The sequence below is a fragment of the Neomonachus schauinslandi genome, chromosome 2 (assembly GCF_002201575.2).
Source record: "Neomonachus schauinslandi chromosome 2, ASM220157v2, whole genome shotgun sequence".
NCBI lineage: Eukaryota > Metazoa > Chordata > Mammalia > Carnivora > Phocidae > Neomonachus > Neomonachus schauinslandi.
Window position 1 is genome coordinate 43275197 of NC_058404.1, and position 26603 is coordinate 43301799.

The following is a 26603-nucleotide window of genomic DNA, read 5'->3' on the forward strand; positions in this document are numbered from 1 at the left end:
CTTAAAAAATTAAATCTATTTCTAAAAAATATCTACTCCCCATTGAGACTTTAAAAGAATGGGCAACAGACTATGAATACATTTACTTGTACTAACACGGAGCGTGTGGCCAGTTTTATCCCCTGGTATCCTAGCCTACAAGAGAGGGAAGACCCAGCTTGAACTCACTTCACAAGTTAGAAAAGGCTGACAAAGCATTTCCCCCGCACCAGGCAACACTGGGGCTTTGCGCTTATGTGAGGAAAGGCAAGTCTTTGTCTTATACAGGCATTTGGCAGTCCCTGGGACAGGCCTAGGAAATAGGGACAGGCACACGCACGCTTGTGTGCATGCACACCACCCCCCATGAGGCCCTTGGGCATGAAGTTAAGCCATTACAGGTGGACCGTCAGACCCTGAGAGCCCAGTGACCAGCAGTTAACTAGCATAGGGGGTGGGCAAGAGCCAGGACACAGGTGACAGTTGGCCACCCTGGCAGCCCTGGAGAAGCCTGGCATCAAGAAAGTCTGGTGGAGACAGCAGGACCCAGCTAGGGCCTGAGGATGGAGTCAGGGCTTGTGTCTTAAAAGGACTCAAGAGAGCAGGGTTGGGCTCAGTCCTGCAAAACCCATGTTGGCAAGCAGGTTATGAAGGTAGGTGTGGGATGCAGGGACCTGATAATGACCCTGCGTCTGGTCTCAGAACAAGGCAGAGGTCCAGCTATGCAGCTTGCCACTGAGGTCAGCTCAGGACCCGGGCGCAGCTCACTTGATGGAGTCCTCTGTGATCCTGAACTGGCCTTCTTGGATCCACCGCCATCATAGATCTCCCCTGGGCCTTCAGCCCAGTCCCAATGGTCCCAGCTACGTTAGTTAGAGGATGGCAGCAGGGCATGAGCCAGGCAGGAAGCGGATGTCTGGGTTCTTGACTGAGCAAAACTGTCCCAGGCTGGAAGCTTCCCCAGGGAGGGGAGAAGCATTCCTATGTGGTCTCAGTCTCGACAAGGTATGGGGCCTAGCTGCAGATAGATGCATGCCCCAGATCAGGAATCCCCAAGGGGCCAGTGGCAAAGAAAGCACATTGTACAGACTATGCTGACTGGGTAAAGGCACAGTGAGCCTATTCTTCATGCAGCTGACTCTCCCCAGAAGAACCCTAAAATAATTTCAGCTCTATCTCCGGAGCCCCTACCAATCTTCTCCTGATTCCGTTCCTGCTCCTCTTCACTTAACTATCCCCCAAGCCCAATCTCAATGTCTAGGCCCAAATGTCTTAATGTTAACTAAGATTCATTCAAACCATTAACCTAATTAGCATTAAGGGAGTAGCATTTTATTCTTCCCAGTGTTATTTACATATTTTGAGAGGATCACAGAGAACAGGAATCATCTCAACCAAAGGAATGAATATTTAATAGTAAAATTTCAGCTATGTGATACCTGGATAGGGAGAGGTTTTAAGGCACAGTAAAGCTGCCCCGCATCCATCCCTCCTTCCTAATGGCACCTCCATTTCCTTTTGGGAAATTTTCTCTCCTTCATTATGCAAGCCAAGGGCTTAAACCACATTAGGAATGTCAGACAGGACACATTCTCCTGTCCCACCAAAGTATGGCAGGAGGGAGGCACAAGGCCCCAGTGCAGCCAGTTGGACAACAGTTGCTGGTCGTTCATCCCAGAGGCAGCAGCATGCTGACCCTGTAGATCATGCCTTCTGTCCCTTCGGATGTCCTTTGGTTCCTGCCCCAGCCTCCCCTGGTCCCCCCACCTTCCACTGATTATGTGAGCCTTTTCCCCCCAAAGCCTTTTAAGTTAACCAGTCTTCGCCATTCACAAAGAACATGGATTCCCAAGCAAACTCCACAGCCACTGCTACCCGGAGTAAGGCCAGTGGTGGCCGGGGAAGAGAGCTGGCTGTGCACTGTCCCTCCAGGCACAGGCTGGAACACATACATCACACTTACAACCACCATAAGCCAATGGTGGCCAGTGTCTCTGCAACTGGAACCAAGAGCCATTTGGGGAACCCAGAATCGGGAGACGGAAGAACAGCACCTCATCTCCCAGTGGTGACAGGATGGGATCACATGCAGCCCTGACAGTGGGAACACCCCCCACGTGGCAGTCTTCCTCCTCCCTCCCCGCCCTGTGCACACACTCATATGTGCATGCGAACACCCACAAGCCTGCATGTGGGGGTGTGCGCACACACTCAGCCAGCAGGCATCCTCCCAGTCTTTTCCAGGGAGAATCTCTCCAGGAGAATATGGCAGGCCCAGGGTCCAGGTGGAGCCTGGGCAGTAAACGGAGAAAAAGAGAAGAAGAGATGGACCACAGTCATCTTCCTTCTCTGATGGGATCCAGAAGGCCAGGTCCCTGCCTTCGCAATCACATACCTTACATAAACCAGGAGTCCCAGTGGGAATACACCACCTCACTCTACGTAACACCAACAGGACCACTTAATAGGACCACCAGGCAGCCTTAAAACCCAAACAGACCCGAGGTGTCAAGGTCAAGTTGTCTCCTGGTCCAACCCTATGGCTGCTTTCTTTCTCGTCAAGGCTGGGGCCAAGGGACATTGGCACTGATTGGTAATGGGGGGCAGGAGAGGATGGGTGAAGGGCCCAGCAGGCTCAGCAGAGCCGGGATGCAGAGATCCACCAAGTGGAAAATCATCTCCTAAAAGAGCTCCCTCACCCACACCGAAGACACATGACGGATGGAGACACGTGTGCACGCACACATACACACACACTCTCCCCAAGGCCCGTCAAGAGCCCAGGTAAGCGGCCAAGAGGTGGCATTGGGCCAAGAACAAAACAGGGGGAGAAAGCACGCCGGGGGAGAAAGCACGCCCGGAGTGAGGCAGAAGGCAAACTGCTTCCTAGTATGTTTATTGGAGCCTTGGCTAAGTATGAATACGGATCAGGAACCCCCCTCCACAGCCCAGTCAGCCCGATGGGGGCAGAGACACAGGGAGGCAATCTCCGTTTTTTTCCCATTATAGACAACATTATTAAAAAAAATAAACTTTACAATAATACATTTTCGCTCATCTGTGGGGGTATTATTTCCATAGTTTTGCTTCTTAAAAAAAGGAAAAAAGGGGAAACCACACGATATATGTATACGGATGTGTATATACATATATGTTGAGAAAAGAGTCGCATTACGTACATACGGTTGGTGTTCGTCTGGGAAATGAGAGAATGTGGAAAAGAGGAAAAGGGAGCCATGGCCCCCAGAGCACGGCGCCGGCAGGAGTCCCACCAGGCTCTTCTCTGCCCCCTCGGGGACCCCTTTCCCTGGGGCGGGGGAGGGGGGAGACCCACCAAATGGACCCACAAGAAACCAAAAGAGCCAACAAAGGATCATTTCTCTTTGATTTCAAAATTCCTGCCACGGAGGAGGAAGCATCAGCCTTGAGCTGGTGCCCAAGGTTTGCTCCCTCAGCCCAAGGGGATGTCCCAGGAGGGCTGAGCCCCCAAGCCCCCTGGAGCTGGCCCCAGCCCCGCCTCCAGCCACAGTCGGGGAGCCCGGCGCCACACCCTCCACAGGCATCGCTGGGGGTTCCCAGGTCAGACGCAGACCCACTCAACCCAGACAGAGAGGGTGAAATAAACTCCATCCTCAAAGCCAAGTGGGGGTGCCAAGGTACCCGGCTGGGCCCCCAGCAGCCAGCCTCACCGCCCCGCTGCCCGACACCCTCTGCCAGGTGCCCCGCAGGTCCCTGGAGTGGGTGGCTGGAGAGGAGCCGCCACCCTGCCCCCAGTTCACATCAGCACAGCCTCAAGTCCCTTGGGCCACAGGGGTGTCATCTTGGTCTCTTATGTCAGCAGGATGCAGAGAGGAAAACACCAGCAGAAAATGAAGGGCATTTCTAGACCCTCGCACCCTTCCTCAGCACTGGGTTTCCCTTGCCGAGGGACCTCTGGGCCAGCTCTCTGGCTGCCCGCCTGCTTGTCTGTTTGGTTTAGAAAAACTTCTCCAGAGAAGAAACGTGGGAGGAGACAGGTTCAGAGACAAGGTGGGGGACAAAAATTTTTTTGCAAGGTGTGTGTGTGTGTCTGTGTGTGTTTCCATTTTGCCAGGCGGGTGTTCTCATCTGTGTAGTTTCCAGAAATCTCCCGACATGGTTCCCAGAGCCTACAAGGCCAGCTTCAGCATCAGGAAGGAGACAGCGGTCAAGGCAGCCGACGGTGTGGCTCTGCGGGGGCCTGAGTTAGGTTTGATCACCTTGTTACTCCCTGGTATGATATTGGTCGTGAGCTGCGGCCATGGCATAAGGGGGGACAGAAGCAAAGACACAACAAGAGACAGAAAACCAAATGAGTCGGCAGGCCCGTGGTCAGGCAAAGAAAAGGACTCAAGAAGGAAAGTCCTCGAACCCCTGCCCTCCTGGTCCACCCAGGGCGCCCTGCTTTCTGCTCGCCTGGAGACGAAGCTGGGCTTCCATGGGGCTGAGCCGAGCCCTGGGCTCCAGGAGCCAGGGCAGCAGTCCCCAGGAAAAGGGGCTGATGCTGCCAAGTGAGGAAGGGGGTCTATGGACACAGACCAGAGAGGAGGGCCATGGTACTAAGATCTCAAAGAAAAGTTCCCAGGGTCCACCAAGCACCTGCTTCTTGAGAGGAGAGGAGGGAGAAGCTCTGTTCTTCCTGTTCCTAAATTACTTTGAATCCCTCTGCTCCATGAAGCTTCCTTGCCCATCTCTGTCCGAACTCTCTCCTCCTCTAGAAGCTTATGCTTTCTTTCCTTTTTATAGATATATAAATACCTACACACACGCTATAGATGTAGTCAAAGATACACTCCTGTGTTGGGCCTCCTTCAAGGAAGGGACTGTGTCTTTTTCCATCTCTCTCTCTCTTCAATATCATAAAACCAGCATAGAGCAGGTGCTCAGGACAGATGTCATGAAGAGTCAGGAAGGCTTGAGAGGGCCTCTGCTCAAGCAGCTGCTTGTGTCTCACCCAAGGAGATGGCCGAGGGCCCCGGGTACAGCCCTGCCTGCACCCCGAGCAGTGAGTGCCCACCCCAATCTAGGCGGGCCAGAAGCTCAACTAGCCCAGCCCATGCAATGGGATCTGGGGGCTCCAAGTCCGAGACTCACCCGAGAAACACCCCCTTCTGGACCCTGCACCCACCCCCCACTCTGCCCCTCACTCACCTCTGTGAAGCACATGCTTAACTCTTTGGAGTTATTGGCCTTCAGCCCCTGTTCCTGTGGAAGAGAAGGTGCTAGTAAGGACGGGCCACCAGAGCCGGCTCTCTGGCCGACTTTGTCCCATGACTCAAATGAAACCAAATATTCCATGGCCCTGCCACCCACCACTGACGTCATTAAGCACAGGGTGCATGAGAAGATGCTGGCTGAATCCCAGGCAGCTTCTCACACCATCAGCACTTAGGTCCTGTCTCCCCTGGGCTCCTGGAGAAGAGACTGCTAACTCTGCCCCCCAACTTAAGGCATTATATAGTAATAAGCCATTTGCATGTCCGTCAACTATGCTCAGAGCTCCTCTTGACGAGGCAGGGACCATGGCTTCTTTTCCTTGCATTGGGCAGTGTCTGGCCTGTAACATCAGCTCAGTAAATGCTTTCCTAGATGCATAAAAGGATGAATCAATGAACGAATGTCATAGATCAGAACAGGGATCCAAGTGCCAGCTCCAAAAAGCTCTTAAGCCCTTATCTGGGCTTGTGGGGAAGAGAACTGTAATTGATTAGTGATGTCTGCCACTGGTGCATGTTAGGAAGGCATCGGGCAACAGGGTCAGGTGCTGGCCAGTCTACCCTGAACAGATGTGTGGCATCTGGGAGCTCGGGGGCCAAGGCGAGGAATGAAAAAGGAATGCTGGCTTGCTGATGATTCCAGGGTTCTCTATTCCTGGCATAACCACTTGGATGTGGGACCAGAGGGTGTGCATGAGGAACCGTCCTTTGTTACTGTCATAAAAATGATCCATGGGAACCAGCTGGGGGACATGGTGTTTCTACCCTGGCTTCGAACGGCTTGGTTCCCAAGGCACTTGCGGGGAATCTCTGGCCACCAAAAGCACCGGGAAGCCCAAGAAATTATTCCTAAATCACTGCTCTTGGCCAGAAGTATCAATAATCCCTTAAATATCATAGGCAATCTACCACCCAGGGCATCTGGTCAGCCAAACAAGGCCCCAGCTGTCACACAGAGGCCAGCCAAAATCAAAGTCTCTACCAATGGTGGAGACGTGAGCACGGTGACGATGAGCACAACAGGAATAGAACCGGGGACCTGACCCAGGAAGATCTCATTCAAGACTACGGTGCCAGTGACTTCAGGTGCCAAGATCCAGCCCGGTCAAGCCACCCACCTTTGTCCCCGCCGAAGGGCCCTCTGGAACCCAAGGACTGGATTCTAGCACCCCCACCAAGCGCAGCTCCAGCCAGGGCGGTGGGAGGCCACTGCGGGACAGAGCCTGCCCACTCCGCCTAGGGGCTGTGCTGTCATCACAGTCTTCCATCCAACTGCCCTCCTCTTCAGCAATCCACCCTCGGGCACCCCTCTGAGCAACTCGCAGCATCTGTGCCATCCTGTGCCATCCTGCGCCACGTGGCCCAGCCCCCGCTTCTCCTGGCATTCTCTCCGCGCTGTCTCTGCTTCCAGGTCTGGCAGGCCTCTGTCCCCTCCACACAGGTCCTCTTCCGGTGCGCCCCCCCCCCCCCCAGTGTCACTAAGCAGCCTGCGTGGAAGCAGAGTCAGGATCAACGTCTTCACCCCCACTCCAACCAAAGCGAGTCTGTTTTGGTTTTGTATGTTGGAGTTATACACAAAAATGATTTTTAAAAATAGTCTACTGCTTCCAAAAAAAATAATAAATAAGGTTGGAAAAGACAACTAAACTAAGTTACCTCTGAGGCCTGGCAAGCTGCTGTGCTGGGACGCCAGCTGTCAGGGTCCTCGGCACAGGCATGGCCACCGCTGGCTCTGGAGGGTCGTGCCCCAGGTCACCCCACGCGGGGGGGAGCCCGGGGAGCACAGGAGCACGGGACCAGGGCCTCAGCCAGCAGGGAGGAGGTGAGATCTGAATGCGGACACCCGGCAGCCACGGGCCTGGGACTGGATTTGCCCCTCAGAGCGAGTGGACTTGACAGGCTCCTCTTAAAAGCAGAGAGGAGAGGGGGCTGGTGGCAAATATTTGAGGAAAAAGGAGGGGGGGTGGGAGCAGGAGGAAAGAAGTCAGTGAGAGAAAAGAGAGTAGAGAGAAAAAGGAGAGGCATACCCTAGGAGCCAAGGAGCACACAGCGGGGGTGGGGGGGGGCGCGATAGGGAGGAGCAGGTGGGAGCCTAGGGGGCAAGAGGGAGAAGGGGGCAAGGGACGGAGAGGAAGGGAGGGCGCAGAGGAGGAGGAGGGTAACAGAGAAGGAGAGGGAGCTGCAGAGTCTCCATCCTCTCATCAGACCCACGTTAACATGAGAAAAGTGACACAGCTCCCTGGGCCAGCCCCAAGGCAATCCAACCCCAGGGTGGTCTCTGACAGGTGCCTCAGGGATTTCGGTGGGAGAGAAGGACTGGCCTCCACAGAGATCAGGGCTAGGACCCGTGCCCCTGCCCCATGTCACCCACTGTGCATCCATCATCCACAGCATTGACCTGAGTCCTTCTGAACCAATGACAAGTCAGTCCAGCAGGCTCCGGGCCGCCAGCCATACGCTGAACGTGTGCTGAATGCCCAGGTGACATCCGGGGCTTCCTCTTGCTGTCCTGAAGTACTTCCTTCGGGAGCTCAGAGATCTAGCTCACAGACTTTTATCCTCACAGACCCGTCCAGCCTGTCCCTTTTAAGCCAAAGGGTCCATGGGGCGCCTGGGTGGCTCAATCAGTTAAGCGTCTGCCTTCAGTTCAGGTCATGATCCCAGGGTCCTGGGATCGAGTCCCGCATCAGGCTCCCTGCTCAGCGGGAAGTCTGCTTCTCCCTCTCCCTCTGCCTGCTCCCCCTTCTTGTGCTCTCTCTCTCTCTCTCTCTCTCTCTCTCTGTCAAATAAATAAATAAATAAAATATTAAGCCAAAGGGTCCTAATCCTTGGTGTCCATCCCCACAGGACCACTCCTGGATCTGAGGAAGGAAGAGCCTGAGAGGCCAGAGCCCTGGGCTCGAGTCTTGTTCATCCAGTGACCCAGGCAAGTCACTTCATCTCCTGTAACCTCAGTTTTGTCATCTATAAAATAGGGACAGACCAACGTACCTCACTGGCCCACTGTGACAACTGCACCTCGAGACAGGGCGCACGGCACAGCAAGGCTCCGCACACCCGTAAGGGCTCCTCAATGCCACGAGGCGTGCGGCTGAGCCAAGCTTAGTTTTACATCCTAACACAGGGCCTATGACAAATGCAGGCAGGGCCCAGGAAGGGGCTGGGAGGTGCAACCCAGGGCCGGCTGGAGCCTGGGGCTTCCCCCGCCCCTCCCCCAGAGGAGCAGCCTCTGCCCCAGCCGGACAGGAGCACCTGACTTCCAGCGGACACAGAGCAGACAGCGAAGGCTGCAGTGATCTCCCCAGGGGCCACCCTGAGGCCCTCACCCAGCCCTGGCCACACAGAGCAGGGCAGGGGTTTGCCCACCAGCTGACCTTCTCTGAAAGCGGCCTACGGGCAAGGTACAGAGAGAAGGTTCCACTACCTAATGGCAAAACCACCAGTGGCTCAAATCCACTGCCTCCCTCGCCCACCATTAACTTCCCCCCACGGCTCCGCAAGGGGTTCTAAAGATGAATGAGTCACAGCCCTGCTGGCGCCCTAGTGAGAGAAATAAACATCCACACAGTCACCTCAGCGCCAGTAAAGAATATGGGAGCAAGAGAGGCCGCCTCCCTCCCCAAATCCGCCAGGCTGCAGGCTGCCCTCTGAGGCCGTGCCCCCCTAAGGCTGCCTGTGATGCCCATCCCACCCAGTTTTCTTGGACTCCTATGCAACAAGTTTAGGGGAACAGAGGTGAGTTGCTTCAACCCCTGCCCCACCCCCACCCCAACTCTGAGCCTCTGCTCTCCTCAAGGCCAGCTCGGGGACTGTGGGGCTACGGTGTCCCAAAGGCACAGGTTTGGGCTGCAAGGACAGCAGGGGGCAGACCCTTGAAGAGTAAATCCCTCCGACGTGGAGGCAGGCACAGGGACTTTGTGCCCCTGGCTGTACTGCACGTTGCTTCCAGAAGGATGCAGTAGCAGGTGGCACTAGGAGGCCTGCCTGGGGGAAGGGGCACAGACAGAGGGAGAATGGCAGCAAAGGCAAAGTTCATCCTTCTAGAAATTTCTCCCAGAGGGGTTCCTGCCCAGGCAGTTGGAAGGAATTATCTTCCTCCTCTTCCTTGCCCACCTCTGTCCCCACTCCCAAAGCTGGGTCTGGCAGTCCCAGGGCCCTACCAGTCTGGCCTAGGTGCCGGGGACCAAGCCCCGGATTGCATCCATGGCAACACTGTGTCCTCTGCTTCTGTTCCTGGCCCCAGCCCCAGATCTCAGTGTCCTTGGCCACCTCCCTCCTGGCTGGCCCACCTAGTAACTCACTCCTCTTCCCCTCCACTCCTTGCCGCCCCCTCATCCAGCCCTCCTATCTTGCCTACCTATGACTGTCAACGGTGACAAAGATCAAACAGGTCTGCAGGCGTGTCTCCCTTGCCAACCAATGTCTACCTGCGGTCCCAGGTAGAGGCCTTCCCAGATCACAGGGCTCATCTTCCCACCACCACAGTCCCCAGTTAAAGGCCCTCAGTGGCCCCTCCACACTCCCCATCTCAGCCTGCTCATCAGATTGCATTCCCATCCGTCCTTCCCATGTAAGTACCTGGTGTTCTCACCCAACCCAGGGCCCGAGGCTCCTCTAGACCAGGGAGCAGGCAAACATTTTCTGCAAAGGGCCTGGTTAGTATTTTACGCAACTCTGCCTATAGCACATGGATTATACATAAACAATGGAGTGTGACTGTGTTCCAATAAAACTTGATTTATCCAAACAGGTAGCAGGCCAGACTCCCTAGTGGACCTGTTCTGTGCTATGCTGACTGCAAGCCCTTGCTCCCACGTGCCCCTCTGCCTGGACACCCCCACCCACTCTGCTCCAATTCCACGGCGCCACATACTCAGCACTCCCTGTTCTCCCAGGCCTAGCAGTGGGGTTAACTCGGCCCGTGGGTCCTCTGCTTCCATTCCCAGTCCAAAGTAGCCCTCCCTCCTCTGGATCCCATGTCACTTTCTCAGTCTTCCTGGTGTGCTGACAGCTTCCTCCCCCAGCTATCTGAGCATGCATCGTGCCCATCCTACCAGCGTGGGGCCAAGGTACTGGCCAAGTGAGCTGGTCAGCCTCGGAGCCTGGAACAGAGTCACACGCAGTAAGAATCTATGTTGAATAAATGAATGAAGGTCCTGATGGACAAATAAATAAACGACTACAAGAGGAACTAGAGCGAGGGAAGAAAATAAGGACTGCATTCAAGTCTTTCAAAGCTTGGAAAGGAGCCATATTAGTGTATCAGAACTGTTGGACAAACTGCCAGGCCTCTCTGATGCCCACGGGCCTGGGCAGAGAGATCCATCCCGACAGCAGGCAGCATGAGGAGGGGACAAAAGCGTCTGAGGGCTGCTGAGCCTCTTGTAGGTGCGTAATGAGTGGGGCTTGCATCAACCCCTCCAAATGCATTTCTAATGCTCCCACATGTGATGGAAAGTATCAAGGGTAAGAGCCAAAACTGGCTGGCAGAGACAAAAACAGCAAAGGAGACTGTGTGGCCAGGGCCCTGCAGCCCCGGGAAAGGCGAGACTTGAGTCCCAGCATACTGGCCTAGAGAAAACCACAGGGAATGCCAAGGACACTGGAAACAAACCATGAGCAGAGAAAGCAAGAGCCCGCTGCCAATCTCGCTGCCTCCCCATCCACACGGCACCGCCCTGGTCCAGGCCCCATCATGTGTCAGAAGAGCCTTCTAAACAATCTTCATGGATCCTCCAAAGAAAGACTTCTTCACCTCCCTACTCTCGTGGCAGGCACACAGACAGCAGCTATGAGAAGGAGGGAAGCTGAACAGAGTTGCCTGCAAGCAAGAACGCACCACAGGAAGTTCCAATGAACCCCATGAACTGGGGACTCTGGGTTCTCTCCCTCAGCCTCTCTGGAGCACCCACTCAGTGCCACGCACTGAGCACCAGGGTACACAGGGCAATAAAGAGGGTGAGAGGCAGCCCCTGTCCCTCAGGGACGTGCACCTGCGAGAGGGAGCCAAACACATCATGATGGGGGCTCAAGTGAGGCGAGGCAGGAGCAGAGTCAGGGGGAACACCCCGAAAGGTGAATCCAAGCAGGAATCACCAGGCAGAGAGAGGAAGGACAGGCACTTGGCTCCAAGGGACTGACAAGTGCACGGGCCAGCATCTTGCTCACCGCAGCCCTCAGGCCTACCCCAGGGGACAGGATGGCTAGGCTTCAGATCAGGGAGGGGACTCACATAGGGGTGTGTGTATGCGCACACATATAGGCAAGGCCAGAAGGGAGGGGGAGAGACCATTTTGCACGCATTTCCTGCCATGCTTTCTCCAAGTTCTAGAGAGTTCCAGGCAGACAGGGCTGCCTGGAGCGTGGGCTACAGTCAGGAGTGGAAGCATAGGAGAACAGGACTCAAAACAGCATCCAGGATGCCCAGACACAGGGCCAAGTCAGGGGCCTCCTAGCCCCTGGCTCCTCTGTGGACACCCATATTTTTGCTCGGCAGCCCCACGATGTGGACAAGAGTTCTTCCAGCTGCAGACCCCGCCCCCCACCATGGAAAAGCCCTCTAGGGTAGCAGATCTGGAGGAGGATCCAAGGCAGTGCAGCCAGAGGAAACTGTTCAGGAGCTGCAGGCTGGGGGCTCTGGACAAGTTACTATCCTCGCCGAGCTTCCATCCTTTGGGGTTTCAGGAGGAGATCTCAGAAGGCCCTCTGGTCCTTATGTCCAATCACTTATGTGGGGTCCCCAACTGGCTGCCATCTCTGGGTCAGTGAAGGGGGTCCCAAAGGCTTCCCCAAGGGCCTGGGCCTATTGATGGGGAGGAGGACAGAAATAAGTAAAGTGACCTTGCCTCTCCCTCTCCAGGGGCTGTGTGGGGTACACAGTCCCCCCACCCTCTCTCCCACCCTGGCCTCAGCCTCTTGTCTCTGCCCTCACTCAGGGACCCCCTTCTGTAGCCGTGGGTGACTGTCACTCCCAAAGCCCCCACAAAGGCCACCACAGAGCCATTCCAAGCCAGCAGAGCTGAGGGAGAGGGTATGAGCTGGGGAGGGGACAAACCACCCACACGAGCCTCCAGCAGGAAGGAGGGCAGGGAGGAGGGTTTATTCACTCTGCACTCCCAACATCTGGCACAAAGTAGTAGGTGCTCACTGAAGATCGTGATGAAAACAGAAGCAGGGGCCCTTCCCCTTCAGGTTCAGTGAGAAAGAACCAGGTATGATGGTTGCCCCACCCCACCCCCGGGTCTGCATCTCTTCCTTTTCTCCTGGAATGGCCATTCTCAGCTGTCCTGCCCACAGTGACTTAGTCGCTAGACTGTGAGTGGGCAGTCACGGGGGCCAGGCCTGGGGAGCCCCCTGCCAGTCAGCCTCCCCAGCCCAGCCACCCCCTCCCACATCCGTAACACCCAGCACGCATGGAGCACTGCTCTGTGCGCAAGCATTTCCCCGTACATTAGCTGACTTGCAGATCGTGTATTAACTCCACTGGAATCAAACCAAGCCTAAGACCAGCCCCCAGATGGTGAGTCTGCAGAAAACCAGGCTGAGGCCAAAAGAAACCAGGCAACAGTTTAGCAAACTGCTGAGGGAAAACCGGGGGGTGGGGGGTGGGGTGGGGAGAGTCAGCCATCAGGCCCTGAGCAGGCTGCAGTGGGGGCAGGAGGCCATGGCCTTGAACTCTTCCACACCCACAGTGAGTCACAGCAAGCGTCCTGGAAAAGGTCAGCAGCCACCTGCTGAGTCACATCTCCCCGTGTAAGCCGGCCCCAAGGGACTCAGGACACGGGGGCCAGGGGAGCGCCTGGTCACCTGACAGGGAGCCCAGCCCTGACCAACGAGCTGCCCAGCACTCTAGCATGAAATTGAGGTGTCCTTGTGCAGCAGGCCCCGAGCCCCCGCCGGCAGCCACTCACGCATGGCTAGTGTAATTAGGAGCTGCCCAAGGGTGACAGAAACACCTCAGCGCAGATCCGGAGGGGTGACCTCATGGAGGGGTGCAGGGCACGGGAGGGCCCACCCTGAGTCCGACACGAGGGTACTTGGAGGTCAGCTGTTACAGCACAGAGGGGCCCACCAGGAGGGAAGGGGGGGTGGGCTTCCCAACCAGGACGGGCACCCGCACCTGCTCCCACGGTCAATGGGTCCCAGGGCACCAGAACGCCTCCCCCAGGCCCTGTCCCTGATCAAGTCCTCATCCTAGCACTGGGGGTTTTCCCAGCTTTACTGAGGTTATAACTGACCATCAAAAATTGTATATATTTAAAGGGTACAACCTGATGACCCAAGATACGTATACGTATACTGTGAAATATTCACAGCCACTCAACATATCCATCTCTCCACATCTTTACCATTTGCCTTCTCTTTCCCTTTTTGTGGTGAGCACACCTAAGGTTTACTCGCTTAGCATATTTCAAGTACACGGCAGGTCACCGTCAGCTAGTCTCACGGCTGTACACCCCCCATGGATGCCGTGAGCCAGCCACCCCCTCAGACCGTGTCCTCACTGCCTCACAGCCAGGCCCTGCTCTCCCCGCCCCCCGACTGTACTTCAGAGCCCCCCAGCCTTCTTGGCAACTCTGGGCCCGACTCCCCCACTGTACCCCACCACCCTCAATCTCACTGACGTCCTTCCTCTGTGCTGACATTCTGCATGAGGACCTCTTTTGCACTCTGTTCTAGGTGTGTGCATGTGAAAGAAAGTGTATGTCTGTGCGTGTATGTGTATGTGTATGCGGGCGAGAACGTGTATATGTGAGTTGAGCGTCTGAGAAGTGAGTTGAGTGTGTGTGTGACAGTGTGTGGGTGTGTTGTGTGAGTGTCCATGAGTATGTATGCGTGTGTTCTGACTAGAACGAACCTCCTAAGCAAAGCATCTACGGAGCCACTGGCAGGAAGGCCTGAGGGCGGTCAGCAGCAGGGAGAAAGGCTGAGTGGGGAGCCCTATGACGTGCCCCCCCACGGTGCCACACGTGTCCCCTGTTGTGGTACTGACCACAGCCCATGCCTGATGCTCGTTGATTTGTTTGGCCCCAGACAAGAGCATAAGGGCCACAAAACCCAGGACTGTGTCCATTTCATTCACCAGTGTCTCCCTTGCACCTCACATTCATCCTGGCACACGATGCATACATAACACATGCTAGGTGGATGGATGGATGGACAGATGGACAAACCAATGAGCATCATGGGTTCTGGAGTCTGACGTAGGTTTGAAATCTCATTCTACCACTAACCAGCTGTGTGACCTTGGGTATGCTGCCCAACGCTCCTGGGCCAGTTTCCCGTGAGTAGAACAAGACCAACACCTCACTGTGTGAAAATGCAATGAAATAGGTAGAGAATCTGCTAGCACAACACCAGGTAATTAGCAGATGGTTCGTAATGGTAACGCTTACATTTCTCTGGAGCCCCATGGCATCTAGCACAATCCTCTGATAGGACAGGTGCTTCACGCTTGTAAGGTGAATGCCTAGGGAACGTCTACACAGAAAACTAGCCCCCAACAGCTCCTCCCTGCCTCGGGGTCCCGATCCAAAGGAAGGAACTCTCGCACCCGGTCCCTGGCCCCCAGTTTGCTAATGTCCCACCCCCACCTCTGGTGTCATGGTGCTTCTCTAGGCCCTCAGCCTGCCCCCGGCTCCTTTCCCCCAGCTGCAGAGCCACGTCCCCTCACCTGGACAGATGTGCAGGTGGTGATGACGCTGGTCCCCAGGCTGGTGCTATCGCTGAGGTCATCTGGCAAAGAAGGTGTTTTCTCCACCCGAGGGGCCTGCGTGGCCTGGAATGAGGGGCTCTTAGGGGACAGGTTCACATCTGTGCCGTTGCCAAAGGCCTGGATGGCATTCCCTGTGGGGGGAGAGAGCAGGTAGGTGCAGAGAACTCGGGGGCTGCCCCTCACATCCCAAGGCCGCCTTCTCTGGAACAACCCAGAGCTGGGGACAGGCTGTGGCTTGTCCTAACTTAACTTCTCCAGAGCTCCTTTTCAGACACTACTGACATCTCACGTGTAGAAAATAAAACAGCAAAAGGGAGGTTGGAGAAGACAAAGAAACCACAAGAGAAAGAAATGTGGAAGAGGAAGGGAACAGGGGCAGTGGATATGGGGAGCCTGGAAGGAGGCAGCAGGCTGGGCCCGGGGCACCCGGTGCCCCGGACCACTCCCCCATACCAATCCCCCACCCCCCAAGTCCCCCTTGGCTCCTGCACAGGTTCTCCTGGCTCCAGGTTCCACTGCTGGCGTTCCAGGAGCCCCCGACTCAGCCCTCCTCCCAGCGTGGCCTCACCCACTCCCACACCCTTAGCACCAATGCACTGAGGACTATATAATGGGACCTTTCGGACAAAACTGTCCCTAAGACCTGACCCTGGAACAAAGTGCCTCCAGACATCTCCACCTCCAAGTCCGAGATGCACCTCAAGGTCATCATGTCTACGCCCCAAATAGGCATCGCTCCTTCCCGTAGCATCACCACTTTCTGGCCATGTGAACAGTCTTGGAGGGGCCAACTCTCCCACCCAGGTCCTACACTGTGCCTCCCTAACCGCCCACTTGCCACTGGTGAAACCCACCTCCTAAAGATCTGTCCACTCCATCTCCCCTCGCCCCTCCCCGCCACTGCTCTGCTTCAATCACACTGTCCTCTCCGTGAGCAGGCCTCTGCCCTCTGAGCAGACTTGTATTGGGTCACCTGTCAGAACCACATCCCCACCCCTCCACACCAGACCCAGAGAGTGGGCCTTCTGCAATGCGGGTCTGGCACAGTGCCACCTGCTGACGCCCCTTCAGTGGCCTGCACCACCATCTCCACCACATGTAGGACCACAAGATCCTAACATCTTTAGGACTGCAAGGCCCTTCGTGAGGAGGACTCCCCCTCCCTCTCCAGGTAACTCCGGGCATCCTCACACTCTCTAGCAAGACTAAGTGGTCTGCAGTTCCTATAAACCACCTCTGCCCAAGGTGGACTGGCATGCCCTCCCTGCCTCATCAGCTGACAGATGCCCACTGTCCCTCAATGCGCCAGCTTCTGAGAAGCTTCCAGGGCCTTCTTCTCTGGGCTGACTGGTATCACCGGTCTGGGCTCCTGAAGAGCCCGGTGCAGACCTCCACCCTAGCATCATTCACCCCATCCTGTGATCGTAGTGACCCCCTGATGGTGTACCTCCATGAGACTATGAGCTTCTCAATGACAGGCACTGTGACTCATCTCTCTGAATCCCCAGTGCTATAAAGAAAGGGAGGATGGACTGATGGAGTGAAGGAAGAAAGGACAGAGGGAGGGAGGGAGGAGATTTTCAAGTGGGTGGGAGATTGAGCAGATCAAGGCAGGCGGGACTTGTAGCCCACCTCTGTAGCCTTTTGAATAGCAGTCCGAAGACTTGAAAAGAAACTCACCAATTCTAAGGGGGAATGGATCCTTAAAGGGACAAGTGACAAATGCCGAGAAGGAACCTGGCTGAAGCTGTCAGGATAACAGACCAGAAACTTTTGACCCTGACTTGACATAGGTTCAAGACCCCCCCCCCAGTGGTAAACTGAGGCTGGCCTACTGACCATTCAGGAGGATGGAGTCTCCAAGAGCACAAAACCCAAGGTCTCTGTAGGTTGCTGGGGAAGCCCCATATATCCCACTGAGCATCCCGGCAGAGAAAGAAGGGGATGGCTAAGGCAGCTGTGAAGGGCCCCTCTGGGATTCGAGGGGCACAGGGAGGAGCTGGTAGGACTTACGGAGGCACGGGTTCTCAGTGAAGTCCCTGAGGAACTTCTCACACTCCTCCTCCATGTTCCCACTCCCACGACAACTGCACCAGGGGGACACCACGATGCCAGTGGGGCTGGAGTCCACGTAGTTGGGTGTCATATCAAACCCTGGGCAGGAAGAAAGGGAAGGCAAAGGAGAGAGGAACAGTGAGGCCTTCTCTTTGGGCCCTGGGCCCCAGACACAACAGAGAAGCAGCTTGGGAACACCCCTCCCTCCAACCTGCCCCCGCAAACACACACACACCCCAACTCACAAATACACTCTGAGCATGACTAGCTCTGCAACCAGGGGACCATGGCCACAGGGGGCAGAGGGGTGTGGACACCGAGGACAGAGCAAGACAGCAGAGGAGGTATCCAGGAGCTGCCCCCGCCCTGCTTCCTGGAGCATGGGCCTTTGCATTCTCCACCAGAAGAGCGTGTGGTCTAGAGCCAGGGAGACGAAGGTCCGCATCCTGGGTGTAGATCCCAGGGCCAACATTTACTAGCTAGGTGAACCTGCACAAGTTACTCAACCTCTCTAAGCCTCAGTTTCCCCATCTATAGGATGGAGATACCAACCCCTCCCTAGCAAGCACTGGTGTGAGAATTAAAATAAGACAGTCGGTATATACCGCTCAGTGCAGTACCTGGAATGCCCGAACCATGCAATAAACGTTACTTTCTCATTTCAAAAGCCTTATAAGACCTCAGGGCACCCCTCCACCCATGATCAAGGGCTGACCTCTCTTCTGCTTTCCCACTGCAGAGAAGAGAGAGCTCAGGCCGTCCACCCTCTGGCCCTGAGCCGGGTGCCCTGCCCGCGGGGAGCAGGGAGCAGGCAGCCAGGAGGCCCCCCGAGCCCAGGTGCACGGGGGCGGCTTACCAATCATGCCAGCGTATGAGCCCAGACACGCCTGGTAATTGTCGGCAGGGCAGCTGGTGAGCGTCTGGTAGGAGGCACGACAATTGGCGTGGAAGTCAGCCAGCCGGGACCTGGTGTCAGGAGAAGACCCAACGGAGAGAACAGGTTAGTCTGGCTGTCTTCCCACCCTGTCTGCGACAGGGCGGCTCCTCCCCATGGGTCCCCAGGGCGGGAAGAAGCTAGGAAGATGGAGAGGACAAATACAGGGGGACGCAAGGCTTTGGGGGGCTTCAGGCTGGGAGCTCCTTGAGGGCAGGACTTCCTGGACAGCCAGGGACACAGCTGAGGCATGGCGGGCTCAGGCTGGACCTTTCAGTCAGAGGAACACGGAGAGAACCTGGGGTGGGTTTGCCAGGAATGCCCGGGACCAAGGCAGGAAAGTGGGCTCTGCTCTCTGCTTGGCCACACTCCTGCCCAAGGCCTTCAACACATCACTCTTCCTCCCTGCAAAATGTGCCACCTCATAGGATCTATCTGAGGGTAATGGGAGCCAGCCCCCAGGCAGGTTAAAAAAAAAAAAGAACCCCCCCTAAGGTGAGACACCCATGGCTTTCTTGACTGGCCTCTTCTGAATCGGGTCAGAGCAAAGCCTCCCCTGCTGGCCCTCCCCCTGCTTCCCTGTCCAACAAGGGCAGAATCAGCCCTTTCTTCCCCTGGTGACATCACCTGCCATCACCCCTTCCCCTCTGTTGGCACCCATGATACTGCTTCATAACCACCTGGGTACCTCCCTCCTTGACCATGAGCCGCCTGAAGACAGACGCTCTCTGACCGGGGTCTGTCTCCAGCACCTGATGTGGAAGGTCCCACGGAGCCCAGGGCACCCAAGTCTAACCTTCCCCAGCACCCGGCTCCCATCAGGGTGGGGACGGCCATCTCACCTCCCCCCACGCCCTGTCATCACTTCCTATAGGTGAGTGCCCTTTGCCATAGGGTCCTCATGTATCATACCATTTGTGTCTCATAGCAGCTCCAAGCAGGGAGGAATAAGGTCTTGCTCACTGGTATTTTCCCAATGATGGGCACACAGTAGGACCTCAACAAATAGGTGCTCATTGAGAAGGCTGTGGTAGCTACAGGAAGGGCCAGAACCCAGCCCTTGACTCCCTGCCCCCACTCTCTCCACACCATAAGGTACCTCACGAAGCCATCCCAAAGGGTGCCCCAAATTCAGCGTCCCTGGTCCTCCACTGGAGCTCTGTCCCATCTGAGAAAGGAGTGGGTAGAGACAAGAGGTTGAGAGGAACACCCTCAGAGCAGACAGCTGTGTGTGTCCCACCACGGGACACATTCTGGTTTGTCCTGGGGGGTGCGGTTTCGGGGAGAGGAAGCTCTTCAGAGGAATTCAACCCAAGGATGCCTCACACAGAGGTGTGGGAGACAGAAGATGAGCATCAAACTAACTGGCCGGGGACCAGGGTTCTCACTTCAGCTGTACCCCTAATTCACGGGGTGACTCAGGCAAGCCCTTACATCTCTGGGACTCAGTTTCCTTATTTATCAAGTGAATAGAAAGTGCTCTTCGTAAAAGACATTTTCACAGTCTGGGCAGATGAACAAGTTCCGTAGAGGGATGGTGGTGTTGGTTGCACAACAACGTGAATATACTTAATGCCACTGAGCTGCACACTCAAAAATAGTTAAAGTGGGAAGCTTTATGTAATGTATAATTTACCACCATAAAAAAATGATTTAAGAAAAGATACTTCCTCATTCATCCATTTATCATTCAATCCTCACAAACACTGAGATCCGAACTCTTTGAGATATGACAAGCGATTGTTGTTACTATCCCACGTTACAGAGGAGGAAGCTGAGACTCAGAGAAACTACTTGCCCAAGATCACAGAGCTCCTGAGCAGGGGGGCCAGGCTCTGCCCCAGAACTAAGGACAGGGTGGGGGCCCTTTCCGGCAGGTCTCACTGCTCCTGCACAGAAGCCCTTGAAGGGTCCTTCCACAGCCAACATCCTGCATCCCTGAGAAAAGGAAATCTGCAGTTGTCTTCCCTCTCACTCCTGCCCAGAAAGACACCCTCTACTCCTCACCACCCAGCCCCGAAACAGGAAGAAGCAGCATTTCTACCCACGGCTTCAGCCCCTGCAGAGTAAGACCTGGTCTTGAACGGCAAGAGCGTCTGTCCTACCGTGTGCCCTGCACGTGCACGAAGGCGCTCTGACAGTGTGAGTGGGGTGGCCTCTGCCCACACCCCAGTCCCCCAGAGACTTGAGGGGGGCGGCAGGGACTTTACGAGGTAGAGGGGATTTGGAGGCAAGTGAAACAACAGCTCTAGGCACATGCTGTGGGCTGAAGTGTGTCCTGACTCCCAATACCAGTGATGGGACCTCACTTCGGAACAAGCTCCTTGCAGGTGCGACTGAGGTGAGGGCAGAGTGGATGAGGGTGGGCCCTCAAGCCAATGACGGCTGTCCTTATAAGAAAGGGGAAAGGGACACAGACATAGTGAGAACACATGTGAAGACAGAGGCAGAGACTGGAGGGACACACCTGCAAGCCCAGAAGGCCAAGGATTGCAGGCAACACAAGCAGCTAAGAGAGAGGCGTGGAACACATTCTTCCTTCGAGCCTTTCGAGGGCAGGGTGTCCTGCCGACACCTTGATTTAGGCTACTGGCCTCCAGAACTGTGAGAGATTAAATTTCTCTTTTAAGCCTCCCAGCTTGTGGGACTTTGTGACAGCGGCCACAGGAAACTCTTACAGCCCCTTCAGGGACTTCACTGGTCGCTTTGGCCAAGTGCCTCCCTCCAGAAGGAGCCCAGGGCACGTGGTCAGGCCCAACGCTAAGGAGAGCTGCAGGTGGGCAGCATAAAGCCAGAACGGAGCTCCTGCGGGGTGTGAGCAAGGAAGCTACTGGATAACAAGCCAAGCCCCTAGTTTCCATCTCCTTCCCACCAAAGGCGTTCAAGTCATCTCTTAGCCCAAATACAGGAGTGCATTCCTATGCCACTTGATCACACTAAGGCCTGACTCCCTCTCAGCGCCTCCCCAAGGCCCACCTGCAGCCCTTCCCCCTGAAGCCCTTTCTGAGCACCCCGCTGTGTGGATTTCTCCCATCTCCATAGTCCAGCTACACAGAGAGTCTGGACCATGCAATTCATACTGAACTGTAGAGAGATTCACTGATACCGCCCTATTTGGTCTCTCCAACTGGAACGTATGTTCCCAGAGTGGCAGACTTTACTGATTTCCTCATCCTTCCTCTAAACACGTATTGAGCTCCTGCCACGTGACTGACGAAGGATGGGAAGGGTCTGCGTGTCAGTGCAATGTCAGAAGGGAAATCCCAGCTCAGGGGGTGAGGGCAGAATGGCCACCAGGCCAGGACCCAGGGCTTGATGAGAAGCACAATGCCCACTGCAGCAGACCTGAGGGGAGCCTCCCAGGCAGTTCCACTCCCTGTGGGCACACGGGGCCTCCTTCCCTTCTGCGAGGTGAGTTCTCCACTCACTGACACCGAGAACCTTGAGGATCTTGCCTGGCCCCACCATCCACGAGGCCTCTCAAAATGTCACTGGGCCCCACAGGCTGGAGGAGGCGCAAAGCATGAGCAAGGAGAATGTGACTGTCCACGAAGAGAGACAAGGCCACTGGACAAGAGATGAGAGAAAAGGAAGCCGGAAACTAGAAGGTGAAGGAGCCCCAAGTGAGGGTGGGGGGAAGGGCACATCCAGCTGCTGGGAGAAGAGAGAGTATTTGTCCCGTGGCCATTCTCTATCGCTCACCGCTGAGTGACCTTGGGCAGGCCTGTCATGGCTCTGAGCTATGTCCCCAGTTATCAAATTGGGTGAGCCATGCCTGCCTATCTCCTTCACGGGGCTATGTTAGATAGCGGGGGCACTTAGAGGAGGAGTCACCTCATCTTCCTTCTCTATCCAGACATCTTGTCCCCAGCACTGTGCCTGCAAAGCACCGACAAGTGCAAACAGGGAACAGTGTTTCTTGTGTCCAGTAGAGAAGAAGAAATACCTGTTCAACCTGGTTAGGTGGGTCTGCGTCCCATTCAAGGCAACCCAGAGAGACGGCCCCCTCACCCTGTCCCTCACCACGAGGCTCCAGAGTCACCCTGCTGGCCCCAGGTGCACGATGGCCTCCCTACCCCACTGTTACTCTTCATGTCACCCTGAGGACACAGGAAGAGGAATACAGGCCCCCGAAGCCAGGCAACATGCACAAGGCTCCTTTGCCAGACCCCTCGAAACCATGGCCTACTTCCTGTAAGCCGGCCCACCGGCTCCATTCAGAGCACAGGGAAAAGAGGAGGTAGGCCCGGGCCCAGCAGCCAGCAGAGGGGCAGGGAAAGGGAAGGGCCGTGGTAGGCCTTCTGGAATCCTGCGTTTCTCCGTTCTCAGCGTCAAAGCGGCCTTGGCAAGAGAGAGGGCCAAACGGGGCCAGTTAGGAGGATGCCACGTCCAAGTCTCCAGAAGGTCTCTGATTGCTCCGACTGTCTGCCCCTCAAGACAGGCTGAAGTCCATGGCGGCGGCCCCCTCTGTCAGCATCAGAGACCAAGTGGTGTCAGTTTCCTTCAAGCCAGCAACACGCTGGACTCCAACCCCCAAGCAAACCAGGCCCATGAACGCTCCCGGCCCAGCCCTGGGAGGTGCATTCTCCAAGGCAAATGTTATCCTTTTCATGATGCACGGCCAGCCGCCGGGGCCCCCTGCGCCATCCTCGGCCCCTACTGCAGCTCTTCCCTGCAGACACTGTAAGGCCAGCCCTCTGGACTGCTAGGAACATGCTTTTTCCTTGGCCCACCCCCATCACTCTGCCAGTTCCTGCCTTTAAGAATCCCCACAAGAACAACGGGATAAAAGAAAGCATGAGAGAAAGAGAGACAGACAGACAGATGAAGAAAAGCACAGAGAGCCAGCAAGAGAACCAAATGAACACAAGCCAAGTCCATCCCAGTGAAGTGAAGGCTGCCAAATGAGCTCAGGGGCAGCAGGTGGCTTTGTCCGAAAAATACAAACCCTCTTTGGGCTGGTTTCACCAGCAGCTGTAGCCTATTCCATCACAGGGAAGCGACAGGAGAGGCACGGAGAGACACTTGACCCCCAATCTGATGAAACAGTTGCCAGATTAAATACAGGATGTCCATTTAATTTGAATTTCAGGTAAACAATGAATTTTTTAGTGTAAATATATCCCATGAACTATCTGGGACATACTAACGTTAAGCCAAACATAACTAATACTAATACTAAGAACTTTTTCATTGTTCACCTGGAATTCAAATCCTGAATTTTTATTTGTTAGATCTGGCAACCCTATTTGATAGGAAGATGTGCTCTCATAGAGGGAAGAGGCAAGGCTGGATGTGCAAAGATCAACCCACACAAGCGGAAATCACCCAGACAGGAGAGGTGGGGTAGCCTTCCTACAGGTTAGCAGTTCTCAAAGTGTGGTCTACAGAACAACAGCATCAGCATCAACTGGGAACCTGGGAGAAATGCAAATTCTCCAGGCTCACCCCAAACATACAAGATCTGAAATTCTAGGGGCAGGGCCCAGCCATCTGTGCTTTCACAAGCCCTCCAGGTGATCCTGAGGCACACTGAAGTTTGGGGATGTGCCAATCTGCACAGGCTGCAGAGCGGGGCTTCTGGGGACCCTTCAGACCCCACTCCCTGGTCTCAGCTTTAATTATCCCCATTTTAGAGGCACCTGGGTGGCTCAGTCAGTTAAGCGTCTGCCTTCGGCTCAGGTCACAATCCCAGGGTCCTGGGATTGAGTCCCACATCGGGCTCCCTGCTCAGTGGGGAGCCTGCTTCTCCCTCTGCCCCTCCCCCCACTCTCCTACTCTCTCTCACTCTCAAATAAATATCCCCACTTCATGACCTAGTCAGGGAAGAAAGTAATGCTTCAGGCCACGACCTGAGAAGGCTCTTGGTCACGAGGCAAAGAGTGCTTGTGTTTATACAAACACACACACACACACACACCCCAATCCCCACACAGACATACACTTACACTTGGATATATTCTTCTCGGTTCTATGCTTTGGTCTTAGCCAAGAAAAATTACAGGAACCTGTACTTGCCCTTGATCCAAATTATAAATACCTTCCCAAACACATATAGTTTCTCAAATCTGTCTACCCTAAAATAATAAAAGGTGAATCACTGCACAGAATCCCAAAGCATTCCAATGCCAGCCAGTATGTGGCTTTTTGGTTTGAAGTTCTTGTCAGCTTCCCAAAGTTCCCATTTATCAGATTATACCTGTCACGCTACTGCCATGGAAACCAATGGGATTCTATCGGTCTATTCGATCTATTCTATCTTCTTCTATAGAAGTGAAGAAGGAGAAAAGGAAGCTAATATTTATTGAGAACCTATGATGTGGTAGACACTGTTACCTCATTTAATTTTCTGAGCAATCCCAAAAAGTAGACGTATTACCCAGCAAGGCCACAGCAGCTCTGAGAGGCAGGCCACACAGCTTATATGCCCGACAGCCAGCACACCAAGACCAGGCACCTGCTAACGAGGACACGGTCTTTTCTCCGGCTCTGCTGACGATGATTCCAGAGGCAGCCACCAGCACTGCCTCATGCAAACGAACAGGGCACTTGAATATTTCATGGAGGGGAAAAGGGGCTCCCAAGAAGTGCAAATCATTCATGATAGGCCTCATAGACAATTTATGGGAATGCAGAGAAAACGGCTTTAATAGACCCAAGTGCCTCTGGAATGGCTTTCTGAGGCACCCTCCAGCAGTGCAGGGCTTGGTTAAGTGGGTTCAATGTTATGTGACACTGAGAAAGGGGAAAATGGATTTCACCCACATGGCTGCTTTCTGACACCTCCAGGGCTCACCGTGGACAGCCTGATCCTCCGTCCTTCCCAGGACACTGCCACCACTGATTTCATGAACTCAAGTCCCAACCTGGCTTCCTTCCCTTCTGTTTATTCTTCAAGTGTGCAGTGAATATTTATTCTGTCTGCCCAGAATAGCAGCTCCCCTGGGGGCGGACTGAGGGAAGGGACTTCCTCCTCCAGCCAGGTAGTTCTAGTAAAGGCTGTCAACCATGGCACTGTACCGTCCTGGGCCAAAGGTGGCCACGTGACCCAGGCTGGGCCAACCCTACAACTCTGTCCCCGGCCACCCTGACTAGTGCTTTAGGGATAAGGAAGTAACACAAGCGAGGCTAAACAGCGTCCTTCCCTGAGGTTTTCCTGATGGAGCTGTCAAGGAAGAACATTCTTTTCTCTCTGGTTATGAGACACCATAGATGTGAGCCCAGATAAATCAGGACCATAGTTCTAGCCTCATGGTCACAATAAGAATAAACATGCAGCTAACCTGCAGAGAGAAGCAGAAACGAGACGAGGAGAGACAGAGACAGGCCTATTTGTATCTGAGTCCTGGAATACACTCCTACCCTTTCTGTATTTTATTGGAAGTCAATAAATTCCTTTTTAATTTTCTTAAGGTAGTGGGGCTCTGTCCCTTAAAACAGAAAAAGCCTTGACTAATGTGTAGCTTTACTGTCTGATTTTCTATGATCTTCTCTGTCCAAGTTCAAAGCAACCAAAAAAGGCATACACTGAAAAGGACACAGATTGAAAACCAAACCCACAAAGGGTCTGACTAACCCGTGTGAAAGCCAGCATTGCAGGAGCACCTTAGTGAGAGCTTTGGAAAACAGATGCTAATAAAATTCACGAAGGAAGATGGACCTGGCCTTGGATTCTTTCCCCAGCTTAACTAGAGGGAAATGGCTCAGATGGATGAGCCACAGAAAGCTGCATTGCTATTAAAAATGACAAGGATGTAGATTGTGCCAACATATGAAAATTCAAACATGAAATCACGTGAAGGGATTAAAAATCAGGAGACAATACAGTCTGTGCACCCTGGTTGCAAAAACAGGGAAAAAATGGTAAATATATAAACTAATGAGATCCAGAAGTAAATTTCAAAGATGCTAATAGAATACACTGTTCATTATGTTCTCTTTTAATAAAGTTGCTTTAAGATTGCAATTATTTCTTCAAGTTTAATTGAATGAGGCCTCAGGAATCCTGAGTTATTATAAACAATGATTTTTCTAAGCCTTTGTTTAGAGAAAGTGTTATTGGTTCCAGGAGCATCAGCAAATTTAACTGACCCTCTGTCCCGACAAAGAGGCTGAGAGAGAAAAGCTACCATCTCAGAGAACCGGCTCCTCACTCCGGGGCAGCTCCAATACCTAGGAGCTTACAGGCTGGAGAAAGAAGCTGGTGCCAGGCTGAGAAATGCAGACCAGGCCCTTCTGGACATGAACACGACCCCAGAGCAGGCTGCCACAAGTGGAAATGTCGGCTCTCCTCCCATAGGAGGTCCTGAATTCTTCGAGAGGCCCTCTCCCCTCCACTCCAGCCAGAAGCACACTCGGCCACAAGGTCCAATTTTGACATCTCGTCTGCAGACTGGATGTGAGGCTTGGCTTTAGCTACTCACTAGCTGTGTAACCTTGAGTAGGTCATTAAACCTCCATTTCTTCACCAGAAAACTGAGGTAATGATAGTATTTACCTCATATGGTCATGGCAAGGATTGAATGAGAAGATGTCCAACGAGCAAATGTCCATAAGTACTTGGACGGTGCCTGGCACGTAGCGGATGCCCCGGCCGCGTTTGCTGCCGCTGCTGTTGAAATCAGAAGACCCCACTATCCACTCCTGAGCACGCAACATGGTGCCCTCTCCCTTCGGGCCCAGGCAC

General features: G+C 54.5%; 1 protein-coding gene across 1 annotated transcript in view; it reads right to left on the reverse strand.

Moving 5' to 3' along the window:
* Positions 1 to 3492: 3492 nt before the first annotated feature.
* Positions 3493 to 26603, reverse strand: part of GFRA2 (GDNF family receptor alpha 2) — an 84117-nt gene continuing 61006 nt past the window's right edge. The window contains exons 5-9 of the mRNA XM_021698848.2: positions 17840 to 17949; positions 16942 to 17082; positions 14887 to 15059; positions 5149 to 5202; positions 3493 to 4250 (exon numbers count right to left, since the gene is read on the reverse strand). Of these exons, the coding sequence (XP_021554523.1) occupies positions 4128 to 4250; positions 5149 to 5202; positions 14887 to 15059; positions 16942 to 17082; positions 17840 to 17949 (601 nt within the window). The 3' untranslated portion in view covers positions 3493 to 4127. The remainder of the gene's footprint in view (positions 4251 to 5148; positions 5203 to 14886; positions 15060 to 16941; positions 17083 to 17839; positions 17950 to 26603) is intronic.